General features: G+C 46.7%; 1 protein-coding gene across 8 annotated transcripts in view; it reads left to right on the forward strand.

Moving 5' to 3' along the window:
- The window catches only part of LOC120515645 (ankyrin repeat and IBR domain-containing protein 1-like), a 445,503-nt gene that overhangs the window by 237,856 nt on the left and 193,205 nt on the right, over positions 1 to 14,442 (forward strand). For all 8 annotated transcript variants that reach the window (XM_039736854.1, XM_039736855.1, XM_039736857.1 and 5 more), the window contains one exon: positions 8,445 to 8,745. In XM_039736854.1, coding sequence (XP_039592788.1) covers positions 8,445 to 8,745 — 301 coding nt within the window. The remainder of the gene's footprint in view (positions 1 to 8,444; positions 8,746 to 14,442) is intronic.

Here is a 14,442-nt window from a genome sequence, read left to right on the forward strand (position 1 = left end):
GACCGGCATCCTCCCCCACCATCGAAAACAACTCACCACCAGGTGGTGATCATTTGACAGCTCCGCCCCTCTCTTCGCCCAAGTGTCCAGGACATGTGGCCACAAGTCCGATGACATGACCACGAAGTTGATCATCGAATTGAGGCCTAGTGTGTCCTGGTGCACATATGGACACCCCTATGCCTAAACATAGTGTTGTTATGGACAGTCTGTGACGAGAACAGAAGTCCAATAACATAACACCACTTGGGTACAGATCTGGGGGCCATTCCTCCCAGTCACGCCCTTCCAGGTCTCACAGTCATTGCCCACGTGAGCATTGAAGTCTCCCAGCAGAACGAGGGAGTCCCCAGCAGGTGCGCCTTCTAGCACCCCCTCCAGGGACTCCAAAAAGGGTGGGTACTCCAAACTGCTGTTCGGCGCATTCGCGCAAACAACAGTTATGACCTGACCCCCCACCTGAAGGCGGAGGGAGGCTACCCTCTTGTCTACCGGGATGAACCCCAATGAGCAGGCTCCAAGTTTGACGGCAATAATTATGCCCACACCCACTCTGCGCCTCTCACCGGGGGCAAATCCAGAGTTGGTAGAGAGTCCAGCCCCTCTCAAGGAGACGTTCCAGAATCCACACTGTACGTTGAGGTGAGCCCGACTATATCTAGCCGGAACCTCTCAACCTTGGGCACTAGCTCAGGCTCCTTCCCCTTCATAGAGGTGACATTCCATGTCCCAAGAGCCAGCTTCTGTAACCGAGGATTGGACCACCAAGGTCCTCGCCTTCGGCCACCACCCGAATCACACTGCACCCAACCTCCTTGGCTCCTCCTACAGGTGGTGAGCCCATGGGAAGGGGGACCCACATTTCCTCTTCGGGCTGTGCCCCATGGTTGCAGACCCGACCTCCAGGCCTGGCTCCAGAGGGGAGCCCCGGTGACCCGCACCCTGGCAAGGGAAAACGGCATCCAATGTTTGTATGCATCATAGGAGGTTTTCTGAACTGCTCTTTGTCATGTCCCTTGCCTAGGACCAGTTTGCCTTGGGTGACCCTATCTGGTGAAACGGTAAAGGCGGGAGGAGTAGTAATTGGGAATTTAAAAGATGGTACGACACTGGAAAAATTGCATCGTAAACGAAAGTGACTATTTAGAAAAGTGATGTAATTTGTTTTTTGAAATCCTTAATAGACAGTGTTAAAAAAAAAGTGTGGAAACTTTTTGAATGTCCCCCATATATTAAAAATATTAAATATAGCATTAACAAAATTAATTAATTCATATAATATTGTAACTAACAGTGTAATAAGTAAATACAGTTCAGAGGTACTGGAGTTTTCATCATTTTACTTTGTTCCATAACAAACGGTGCCTTGTTTTATACTCCTTTATCTGGGTTACGGAACACGCTTCTAAAACAATAAAAGAAAGTTTTTCTTACCAATCAGTTTATCTCCTGCTACCTACGTTCTTTTGTTCTCTATACCCAAACACTCCTGCTTATTGTCTCCTGACTCGCTACTGAAAACTTACTTCTACCACATCTTCCTTCTACCACATTCTTCTCTTAATTTGTCCTGTCACTCATCTCACAGAAGAGAAGCCCTTCACCCAATCCATCACTTACAGCATTCATTTCGCACTTTCTGCTCCCGCACAGTACATCACAAGCTGCCTGCATGTCACAATATATTAACAAAACAACATAATTTTAAAAGAAAATTACAGTGCAGAAGAACATTAATATTAATACAGAATAACATTATCATCAGTGGTTTCCATTGTCGACACGTTTTTCAATTTTGTCAGCATCACGCTTTATATCCATAAACTGAGGCAATACTTCAAGCACTTTTGCCGTTTTATAAACGTTTAACTTTTCAAATATTTGTGACAATTCCAACACCACACACATACGTTTATTGGCCATAACAATGCACAGTAGTTTAATTATAACAAAAGAGAAAAGCTACAAAACACTATTAAAACTGAAGGTACATAAATGACACAGTGATTACAAAATGTGGCGTGACACATATTGCTGGAGAAAAACACAAGCAAAAGGGAGAGTTGTTCCAATGTGCATAGCACAGCAGTAGTAATAGGTAGACGCTGGCGTGTGCAATAATGGCTAACTGAGTGACAGATAATTGAGGTTTTACTGTAGTTTGAAAATAACTAAATTGGGTAGGCAGTGCTATAGCGCAGACATCTCATAAAGAAGCAGGCAGTACATGGGTCATAAATGTATGTTCTGAATCCACCTATTCCAGTACAGGTTGAGGGCCTCACTGTAGCATAACCCAGTAGCGTCTGGCTCAAGGAGGAAACCAAATATGAATGTGCTTCCAGCCTTGAAGACTCTGATTTATTATTATTAGATCAAACAGGAGAAGGACTAGTAGGCTAGTACATAATTATTTTTTTGTGCCATGAATACTCTTCCTATTTATTTATACCATTGACCTAAATACAAGTGATATTGTAGCTGAAAGGTATTGCCTGGGATAATATTGTTAATGAATTGGAGAACTGTTGGAGTAAAGTCTGTAATTTCTGCAATAAGTGTGTTATTATTTACCACTTCGAGTGGGGGAAGTGTGCTATATACAGTATATACTCACATATAAGTCACCAGTTTCTCAGACACATCGAATTTTGTTGCAGCAGCGTAGTTTCCAATTTCTTCTGCCACTTCAACGACGTTTAATTTAAAACCACCGTCTTATTTTCTTCTGATTGAACGCTCCATCGTAGATAAGGGATGCTCTTACGATAAATGTGTATGAGGGTGTGAGATACAAAAAACACAAAACACTGCAAATGTCACTTCTGAATAGTTTGAGTATTACCCTGTGGTCATGTAGGCACAATACATAGAAAAAAAAGACTCCGTGTTCTCCGTGGTTACTCTGTCAGGTGGGGGTTAGCATATCATAATCTTTTGGACCAATAGCTTGAGGTTTCCGCATTTAACTTATACGACTGACATTAATATATATATATATATATATATATATATATATTGTGAAGGACCGAGGAGACAGCAATAAGGGTTGGGGTTTCCGGCCCCGTATATTGTACAAAAAAAAACAGGTCAAAAATAAACAAAACAGTTCATACGCGACGACTCCTGGCGTCGCGCCATTTTATTGGGGAGGAGCGGAAGTGGAGGGATGCGGGAAGGACCGCAAGGGAGGATGGGAAGGATGGCGTCAGGGCAAGATGGCGGAGGAAGGGCGGAAGTATCGCACTGCGGTCAATCCAGGCCTATGGTGCAGGAAGGTCTTTCTTTCTATGAGGAAGCAGAGGGAGAAAGTTAATACCCCGCCATTCCCTGGCGAATGGTTTCCCAGGTGCTATCGAATCAATCCGCTGCCTCCTACTGCGCGTGCGTGACACCGATCCCCCTTAGCCCAGGACCGTCAGGTCGGGCGGACCTAACCGAGAGGTCGTGAATACGAGAGAGGGCATCGGCATTGGCCTGAAGGGTGCCCGCCGATAAGTGACAGTGAACTTATACGGCTGTAAGTCCAGGAACCACCTGGTGACCCGCGGATTCGACTCTTTGTGTAGGGACATCCACTGAAGTGCAGCGTGATCAGTCACCAGAGCGAATTCGCACCCAGCAGGTAGTAACGGAGGTGGGTCACTGCCCACTTAATGGCCAAGGCCTCCCTCTCCACTGCCGCGTGCACCGGTCCCGGTCCATCAGTTTCCGGCTAAGGTACATCACAGGGTGCTCGACACCATCGGCGCTTTGGCTCAGCACGGCACCCAGGCCTGTGTCCGGCGTCGGTCTGGAGAATAAGCGGGAGCCCAAAATCGGGCGTCCGTAACACAGGTGCCGGCGTTAGGGCCTTCTTTAGGTCACTGAAGCGTGTTCTGCTTTGTCGGTCCACACCACGTATAGGGGCGCCCCTTTTGTCAGGTCAGTCAAGGGTGCTGCTCTTCGAGAAACGGGAACAAACCGGCGGTAGTAACCCGCAAGCCCCAAGAAAGCCTGCACCTGTTTCTTGGTACGGACGGGCCATTCTAAGATGTCTTTAACTTTGGAGCTCTGTGGCGCACCTGTCCTTGTCCCACGAGGTAGCCTAAATATTTGGCCTCCTTTAATCCAAAAACACTTCCGGGGTTTATGCGGAGGCGGCTTTAGCCAGTGTTAGGAGGACAGCTGCGACCTGCAGTAGATGCTCCTCCCAGGTGCGGAATAGATGACAAGCGTCATCCAGGTAGGCGGCACTATAGGACTGGTGGGGCTTCAGCACTCTATCTACCAGGCGTTGGAAGGTCGCGGGCCCCGTGCAGCCCAAATGGGAGGACCTTGTACTGCCAGTGCCCGCTAGGGGTGCTAAAGGCCGTTTTCTCCTTTGCGGATGCCGTTAAAGGAATTTGCCAATACCCTTTTGTCATGTCAAGGGTAGTCAGATATCGAGCCGCACTCCAGCCGCTCAAGGAGGTCGTCAATGCGGGGCATGGGGTAGGCATCGAACTTGGAGATCTGATTCAGGCGTCTAAAGTCATTACAGAACCTCCAGGAGCCGTCTGGCTTGGAGACGAGGACAATAGGGCTGGACCAGGGACTATGGCTCTCTTCAATTATGTCCATGTCCAACATACGTTTCACCTCCAGTTCGACCTCTGCGCGTTTTGCCTCCGGGAGTCGGTAGGGCCTCTCCCGGACGATTACCCCGGGCTCCGTGACTATATCGTGGCAATCAGCGCGGTCCGGCCGGGTGACTCGCTCACTACCTCGGGGATGGCTCGGAGTGTTTGGGCTAACTCCTGCCGCTGCTTGGGGTCAGCTCTTCGCCGAGGTTAAGGGCAGTTGTGCTTGCGAAAGGGAGAGTGACCTATGGGAGCTGGGGCTCCTCTCTATCTCTCAGGGCTTTAACAGGTTGACATGATAGATCCTCTCACTTTCGGTCGACGATTGGGCTGTTTCACCAAATAGTCGACGAGTCCTTTCTCTCCTTAACCTCGTAAGGCCCTTGCCAGTGGCGAGCAGCTTCGAAAGTGGGAGGTCGGGGCGAGCACCATAACTTCGGTCCCCGGGCGGAACTCCCTGAGGACGGAGTTGCGGTTGTAACACCGGGCCTGCGCTGCTTGCGCACGAGTCACGTGCTCTTTTAGGAGGGGCCTGATCTTTGTGAGTCGGTCGCGCAGTTGCGCACGCATCTCAAAATGTTAGAGGAGGGAAGAGCCTCGGCCTCCCAGCCTTCTTTTAGGATGTCGAGGATTCCCCGGGGTTGTCGCCCGTATAGTAATTCAAAAGGGGGAGAAGCCTGTAGAGGCCTGGGGTACCTCCCGGTAGGCAAAAGCACGGCGGGAGGAGCTGGTCCCAGTTCCTGCCGCCCGCTGACTACCTTGCGGAGCATCTGCTTAAGCGTCTGATTAAACGTTCACCAACCCGTCAGTTTGCGGGTGATAGACTGACGCTTTCAGGTGCTTTATCTGCAGTAATTTGGCTACCTCCTTGATCGTATCCGAAGTGAAGGGCGTACCCTGGTCCGTGAGGACCTCCTTGGGTATGCCCACGCGTGAAAACAAATTAACCAGTTCCGTGCGATGCTTTTAGTATTAGCGGGCGCAGGGGAACCGCCTCTGGGTACCGGGTGGCATAGTCCACCATGACTAGGATATACTTGTGGCCACGGGTTGAGGGCTCCAGGGTCCCACCAAATCGACCCCTATCCTTTCAAAGGGGATGTCCACGAGGGGAATAGGGACTAGAGGAGCACGGTCCCTCCTAGGAATCTGGCGGGTCTGGCACTCGGACAGGATTGACAGAACCGCGGACCTCCTCATTGATCCCAGGCCAGTAAAAGCGGAGCTTAATCCTCTCCAGTGTTTTTTCGGCTCCGAGGTGGGCGCCTAGGAGGTGAGCATGTGCCAGCTCGCATATCTCCCGCCGGAAGGTACGCGGAATTAGCAACAACTTCCGCACCCGCCCTCATGGGTAGCCACCGGTACAACAGATCATTCTCAAGGACAAAGAAGGGTTCCCGCGGTGTGGATCCGTCCGCTGTTGAGCTGTTAGGCAGAACGACGCATTCCGGCAAAGCGCAGGGAGTCATCATTCCACTGCTCCCTCTTAAAGGAGGCGGCGTGGACCGAAATTGATGGTCCAGGCCGCCGAGGGTCTTGGGGCCTGGGCCGGGAAGAGTTCCTGGCTAGTCCCTTCTCCGCGGAATCTTCCGGGTCAAGGTCCGTAGCCACGAAAGGTCCCCGAGACACCAGCGCCCATAGGGCCTGCCCTTGTGCACGGCGTGGAGGCCGCGGGAGGGGTGCCTTTTCCCCTCATAACAAGATCCAACGAGGCCCGGGAGCGCGAATGGCTTACCGCTGATTCTTTTAGACCAGTCTTGTCCCAAAATCACTGGGAAGGGGGTCAGGTAACACAGCGACCGCCATTTGGATTGGTTCCCCCTTCCAGGTGACATAGCAGTGAGCGGAACGATATGACCTAGTCCCCCCATGCACACAGGTGACCAACAAATGCTGTTTTAACCACTGTTGCGGTAAGACAAAACGGCGAGCAACAATGGTAATGTTGCTGCCGGAATCAAACAAAGCCACCACGGCGTGCCCATTTAGCAACACCACTCCCGTGATTCGGACTCGCCAAGGGATGCGGCGGGGTACAATACCTCTCCGACGACGTCCAGCTGCAGTCCATAGGCTCCGGGCGTGTGATGGGGCAGTTTGGCAGCAGGTGACGGTCTCGCCACACTTGAAACAGGCGGACCCGCCTCTCTCTGGCTCTGGCTGGCGCTTCTGCAGCGCGTCGAGGGGCTCGGGGTGGCCGCCCGTCCCTGCCGGTTCCCGCGAGCAGGCTTTTCTGACCCCCAAGTCGGAGGACCGCCAACTGACGCTCCAGGACGCCGAGGAGGCCCGACATGTTCTGATAGGCGTGTCCCGGACCTGCTGGGCGAGGGAACTGGGCATCGCATTGACCAGGCCTTCACAGGCCACCCGCCGACCACTTTCCGCCCGCCGGGCCTCTGGCCGTAGCCAGCGCCCATCTTGCCCCAGAACTTCGAGCGCCTGGGCGCGAAGGGCTTTTCAGGGTCAAAGACCCAGTTCCGCCATTCGGCCGCCTGCTGGCCCGGCTAATGCCGTAGCGGGCCAGTATTTCGGGCTTGAGGAGGTCGTAATTAGCGGCCTCCTCCTCAGGGAGGTCATAATAGGCCCGCAGCGCGGGTCCCTTCAGGTATGGCGCCAGATGGGCGCCCACTCGGACCGCTGCCACTCGCTCCGGGTGGCCGCCCTCTCAAACATGCCCAGGTAGGCATCGGCGTCCCGAAGGGCCCATCGGACTAAAGGAGGAGGCGGCTGCCTGGGCGGGTCTGGTCTCGCCCGTTGGGCTTCCACTAACCTGGCCTTCGTGGCCTCCAGCTCCCGGGTGGTGGCGGCTTGCGCAGGCTGCAGCGCCTGGAGCTGGTCATTCATTGCCTGCAGCACCGTGTTGAGGTCCTGTCCCTCCGTCATTCCGGGATCTCTATCCTGCCGACTCGCCAGATGTAAAGGACCGAGGAGACAGCAAAGGGTTGGGGTTTCCGCCCCGTATATTGTACAGAAAAAAAACAGGTCAAAAATAAACAAAACAGTTCATACGCACGCCGACTCCTGGCGCGCGCGCCATTTTATTGGGGAGGAGCGGAAGTGGAGGGATGCGGGAAGGACCGCAAGGGAGGATGGGAAGGATGGCGTCAGGGCAAGATGGCGGAGGAAGGGCGGAAGTATCGCACTGCGGTCAATCCAGGCCTATGGTGCAGGAAGGTCTTTCTTTCTATGAGGAAGCAGAGGGAGAAAGTTAATACCCGCCATTCCCTGGCGAATGGTTTCCCAGGTGCTATCGAATCAATCCGCCTCCTACTGCGTGCGTGACAAATATATATATATATATATATATATATATATATACACACTGGTAATTACATGGTAAAATCAAGCCCCGACTTATCTGCGGGAGAACTTAAACGCGAGTATATATATATGGTAAGTTATATGTAGTATTTATACAATGCTGATGAGACTGAATCCATACATGGTTGGGCTGCAAAACTATCACCATGCTTTGCTGAAAGTTCATTTTATTCTGACAAATTTGTCATTCTTCATGCTTGATGCAAAGAAACAATATTTAAAAGTAATTGTCATTGAATTCAATTGTCTTAGAATACATTTCAGCAGGTAATGCCAAATGCCGGACATGATGCAAGTATGAATGATCAGTGTTCTTTTATGTCACATTATTTCATTAAATTTACTTATTTTATTTATTACCTTACCTATTTTATATTATTAACTTAATTAGAACTAAAGAAAAAGTTTGAAAAGTTAAGTAAATATTACACTTGTTTCACTGTACTTTTGAGGGGCACCTCACCAAGTGCAATGTTCTTAGCAATACTAAGCCTTTATTATTTTTTGTTTCTCTCAAAACAGAGCTTTCCTCTACAGTAAGGATGGCAACCCAAACAAGCGCAATATCCACAACGAAACATCAATGCACCTGATTTGCATGGGACCGCAAATTATGCTACCAGAGGGGGCACTGCACCCGAGGATTTCCCGGCCATATGAGGATGAGCAGAAAAGAGCAGACTGTCTGCAGATGACCCTCAAGTGGACTGGGGCGAAGCTGGACCAGGGAGAGTACGAACGAGCAGATGTCAATGCAGTTGACAACAAGAAAAGCACGTGTTTGCACTACGCTGCTGCCTCAGGGATGAAAAGTTGCGTGGAGGTAATCGAACAAGTTATTACTTGACCTCAATGCTCATTAATATAGGTGCCTAAGGACACTCCTACATAACTGTAATAATGTTATTTGTGCTGCTGTTTTTTATTTTGCTGGTAAGCCAACTTACATTTGCCAGTAAAACTCATGTGTGCCCATGTTGGTGAAAAGTTTAGCAAATGTGGGGATATCTTTGAGCCATAAGTAAACACTTTCCCTTACAGTAAACACTTTCAGCTGTATACTTTTGATCCTATCTTTGGTATGTGTGCTTCTGCAAGTAGTCATTCATAGTGGCAAATGCTTTTGGGTTTCTTCACAGCTAACCTTACACTCTTGTTGGCCACCTTATTAGGTAAACCTCTCTACTGTGGGGTGGGACTCCCTATTTGCCAGTGTCATTCTAGGCATTCATTCAATACAGTGCTGGAAGCAATCATTAAAGATTTTGGTTCTTGCTGCTAATCTTGTGTTACCTTCATCCCAAAGGTGCACTACTGTAGTGCTTCACAAGCACAGGGTCGCAGGCTCTTGGCAGTGGGTCATAAGTTGGTATTGTTTATAGTGGTAGTGGGTGGTGGTCAATCAGTTCTGCTCTGATGATTGAGCGCAATTATAGCAGGACTCCTTAGTGAATTGAGCACAATGTTCAGTTAGGAGGAAACCTACTGCCACCACCCCTTTATTATGGTAGATCACAACATTAAAAAGGTTGAGAAACACTGATATGTTGCATTTACATAAAGGGATTGTGCAGGGTAAACTGAATTCAAGTTCATGGAACCAACATGCTTTATGACTTTGTATTATTCTACTGGAAAAAAGGCAAGACTGTGATCATATATGGATGTTTGTGATCAGCAACAATGGTTAGGTTTTTTGTGGCATTCTAGTAATGGTTTATTGGTTAAAATAGGACAAATGTGTGGTAAGGAATTATTTTTCTCACGTTACACTTGATCCACTGACTGAAGGCAGGATGATATGAAGTTTTCATCTCACCATCATTCTGACATTGACAGAATTTTTCCAGTCACTACACCTGCTGTTATGATAATCATTTGCCTATTTTAGCCTCACTGTCCTGTTCTTAGCTGACAGGTGTGATACTTTTGCTGTTGAAGGACTTCTGCACAACACTATTGTAAAGAACTACTGCATCATATGAGTGCTTATAGGCTTTCTTTTAATTTGGACAAGTATATCCATTCTGATCTGACCACTCTCATTAATGACATGTTTTTATCTACATAACTGCCATTCACTGAATAGAATAACTTAATCTGATTCAGACATGGAGGCCACAATCCGATCTCATGTCCCATGTATTTTTCATGGCCTTGTTTGTATGCTGTGTAAATACTGAGTTATATCCATATGAGTTGCCATTTGAAGCAGAAACATATTTGCATTATCTTCCAGGTATGAATAAAGTGGCCACTTATTGTTGATTTTTGCCCTTTAAAATTGAATAAAGAATGCTTGTGCTAATCTGCCTGTCCACATCACTAAAGGCTGCAGTGGATGCAATCTTGTAAAGAGTTTTCTGGTGCTCTTTGATTTTTAATGCTGAAGCTTTTGAATCATAGATTTGGTATAACTTGCTATGTTCCAGTGCTATGCTGCAGTGCAAGATATGATTTTTAATACTTTCACAGTTAACTTTTCTTCTCATTATGTCATACTATTAAGACCTCAAACATCATGAATTTCACTTTTTTTGGTAGTCTGTATTCATAATAGTTTTTTATTTTTCATAGTACTCTATGCTGATAGATTTTCAGCAGAAATTTATCTTGGGAGAAACTGCATGTTTACATTAATAATACGTTCAAATCCTTAATGGTAACATAATCTGTCAGACATTGCTTGAATGACAAGGTGCCTGGGGTGTATGGGAACTGTTTTCCCACGTGAAAATTTCTGTGCATGCCATTCTACAGTTTTGCAGAAGCTGCAGCTTATTGTACAGCTGTCAATCTATTACTGGACATTTAAAGTAAAAATTACAAATGTATACTGCCTTAGTGTCTAACATTAAACAAGAATGATAGCTAAATGAATGCATCTTGGGTAAACTAGGTCTTCTGAGAAAGGCTTCCTCAGCTACACAGACTGTTTTATATGTCAGTTTGAAGGTATGACCAAGTTTGGGGTCAAAAAGTTGGAAAATATTTAAGGGATGAGACAACCCTGATGTAAGCGTTTGAAAAGATGACTAATGTTTTCAGTTTAGCCAGTCTGAAAGATTCTTTCTGTGTATAACTGAGTGAAACACTGTAGTGTTTCTGTGTGATTTTGAACCAGAAGACTTAATTCTGACTTTCTCTGGACATGAGTTCGTCCACGACAACATTATACTACAGCATAGCTTCTTAAACTTTTCCATCTGAGGACCCAAATAAGAAATTCTGTGTCATACTGGGACCCAAGAAGAGGATTAATACCATAATAACAGCAGACTCTTAAATACAGTAGCCAAGTAACAATGACCATATAATAAACTATAAAAGCTTGTTTTAGTCAAGCATATATTTATATGAATAGTAATAAAAAAGAGAAAAGGAACGTGAACATATTGTTAATAGAAGCATATTACTGTCAGCGTAAAGGCTTAGTTTAAGCTTCAGTAAAGTGATATGAGGATGATTGATAACATGAACGGTCACTTAACTTAGTCCCATGGCTCATGGTGTCTGATAAGAGCTAAAGCAGACAAAAAATAATCAAGTCAGTGAAGTTTATTTACCTTGATTTAATAACTTTTTCTAATTATGCTTTTTAAATGACCTTCATTGTTAAATAATTCATTCTTCTAAATGAGTTTGCAGATCTACAGTATATTCCAGTTTTCATTTAACAAAGTTGAGTTGCATAACTAACTTATTTCTAAAAATGTATGTATTTCATATGGTTGATGGGATAAATCTTACTGAAGAATTCTGCAAACTGTCTAGATTACGGGAGATGGACGTCTGAAGCGGAGCTCCGTTGCAGCGGCTTTATTTATTCTCTTATTTCTTATTATGCTGAGATATCCTGTATTTACCTAACCTATGGAGTTTCTAGTACAGTATATAAACATGAGTAACAAGAAAGAGGGTCAGAAAGAAACGGAAAAAAAACCTAAAACTACACCCAAATCTAGAGAGGTATCAGGCCCAAATGCAAGTACTAGATACGGCTTTTCAGAGACTGACCTGGAAGTGGCAGGCAAAAGCACAGACTTCCCAGGACCCTGTTCCACTGCATCATCTCCAGTCGAGAGAGAAAATGGGAGTGAAGGTGCAAGCGATGCAGGTCATGATAGCTCGCCGATTCCAGAAGATCACTTGAAACTAGAAATGGCCTTGCAGTCCGTGCTTTCATCTACTCCTCGCGAGCCGGAAGCATCGGCTGTAATGGGGGTTACAACTTCACTCGCAGAGCACGAAAGCTGAAACGATTTCTCCGAACTGATGGAAATGATTGCAACATTCACCACGGCCATAGACTTGCGGCTCTGGAAGATGGATGCAGAAGGAATAATATTAGAATCGAAGGTCTACCTGAGAACCGTGAAAGTCCAAACCCAGTGAAATTCGTAGCTGAACTGTTCTCAAAAATAATTGGAGAGGACTTTAAATCAGATACCGAGATAGCGGCAGCTTTTCACATACGTGGATCAAATACCTCTAAACCTAGGTCTTTAATTGTCCGCTTCAAGAGATTACAGTTTAAGCTTAAAGTAATGGCACTTCTCAGACTCAAACAAGAGATTATATTTGAAGATAACCACATTCGTATTTTCCCTGATTTGTCACCCTCAACAGCTGCTAAACGTGCAGGTTTTTACAACATTAAACAGCGGTTACGGAAAGCCGATATCAGATACAGCCTCTTGTATCCTGCCAAACTGAAAGTGGGTATTCAAGACAAATATCACATCTTCTCCTCCATGGAGGAAGCAGAAAAGGAGTTAAGAAAGCTGATCCCAACACTTTTTTGAAATACGAAAGTGAGTCGCATCCTGTCATGGTAAGGCAAGAAGATAATACCTGCTGTTTTATCTGCTTGCAATGATACGGGTATCATAATTATACATCCTTTTTTCTTCTCGGCCACTTTTTGTTTATGTTTTAATAATAATTACATGTGTATGTGTGGGAGAAAAAGTAGTAGTTTCCTTTTTTTTTGTTTTATTTTGGTTTTGAACTATTGTAAAGGAGACTGTTTAATATCATAACCCTTGGTTTATTGTTATTGTTTTTATTGCATTAGGGTTTACTATGCTTATTCAGGGCCACTTTTTAACACCATTCCCTGGGTTTACTGTCTTAATATTTCAAGACTGTTGATGATTATATTTTATGCTTAGTATTTAGATTTTATCGGCAATAGATATCTCTACTTTTTAATCCTCAAATGCTGCTGCTGGGGCGCTTGTTTTGTTTTGGATGTGCTCTGTCTCTAGGTATGTCAGAGGGCCGGGACTTTGTGAAGTGGGGTCCAGCCTCACGTGGGGAGGCAAAATGGGGGGGTGGGGGAATAAGGGGGGGGGAGAGAAAGAGAGCGTGCTATATCTAACCTATCCTTATAATTATAAATTCCAATGTAACAATAGGCTGCTTGAGATATGTGATTGTCATGGGCAAATTCTTTAACTGTAAAGTGATTTTGATAAATGTTTATGCACCCAATGTCGATGATAGGGAATTCATGCAAAATGTCTCCATCTCTGAGATTGGATCACGGGGGCAGCAGCTTGAGCAGTGATGCCCAGACTTCCCTCTCCCCAGCCACTTCTTTTAGCTTTTCTGGTGGAATCCCGAGGTGTTAACCAGGCCAACCAGGAGACATAGTTCCTCCAGCGTGTCCTGGGTCTTCCCAGGGGCCTCCTCACAGTTAGATGTGCCCGGAACACCTCACCAGGGAGACGTCCAGGGGGCATTGTGATCAGATGCCCAAGCCACCTCATCTGATGCCTCTTGATGCGGAGGAGCAGCGGCTCTACTCTGAGCCCCCTCCCTGATGACTGAGCTTCTCACTCTGTCTTTAAGGGAAAGCCCAGACACCCTGCAGAGGAAACTCATTTCAGCCGCTTGTATTCACGATCTCGTTCTTTCGGTCACTACCTGTTAAGTCATGACCATAGGTGAGGGTAGGAACGTAGATCGACTGGTAAATTAAGAGCTTTGCCTTACGGCTCAGTCCCTTTTTCACCATGACAGACCGATGCAGAGCCTGCATCACTTCCGGATGCTGCACCAATCCGTCTGTCGATCTCGCGCTTTATTCTTCCCTCACTCATGAACAAGACCCCGTGATACTTGAACTCCTCCACTTGGGGCAGGATCTCGTTCCCAACCCTGAGAGGGCACTCCACCCTTTTCCGGCTGAGGACCATGGTCTCTGATTTGGAGGTGCTGATTCCCATCCTAGCCGCTTCACACTCGGCTGTGAACCGATCCAGAGAGAGCTGAAAATCACGGCCTGATGAAGCAAACAGGACAGCATCATTTGCAAAAAGCAGTGACCTAATCCTGAATCCACCAAACTGGACCCCCTCAACACCCTGGCTGCGCCTAGAAATTCTGTTCATAAAAGTTATGAACAGAATCGGTGACAAAGGGCAGCCCTGGCATTGTCCAACTCTCACTGGAAACGGGTTCAACTTACTGCTGGCAATGCGGACCAAGCTCTGACACCTGTTGTACAGGGACT

The sequence above is a fragment of the Polypterus senegalus genome, chromosome 15 (assembly GCF_016835505.1).
Source record: "Polypterus senegalus isolate Bchr_013 chromosome 15, ASM1683550v1, whole genome shotgun sequence".
NCBI lineage: Eukaryota > Metazoa > Chordata > Cladistia > Polypteriformes > Polypteridae > Polypterus > Polypterus senegalus.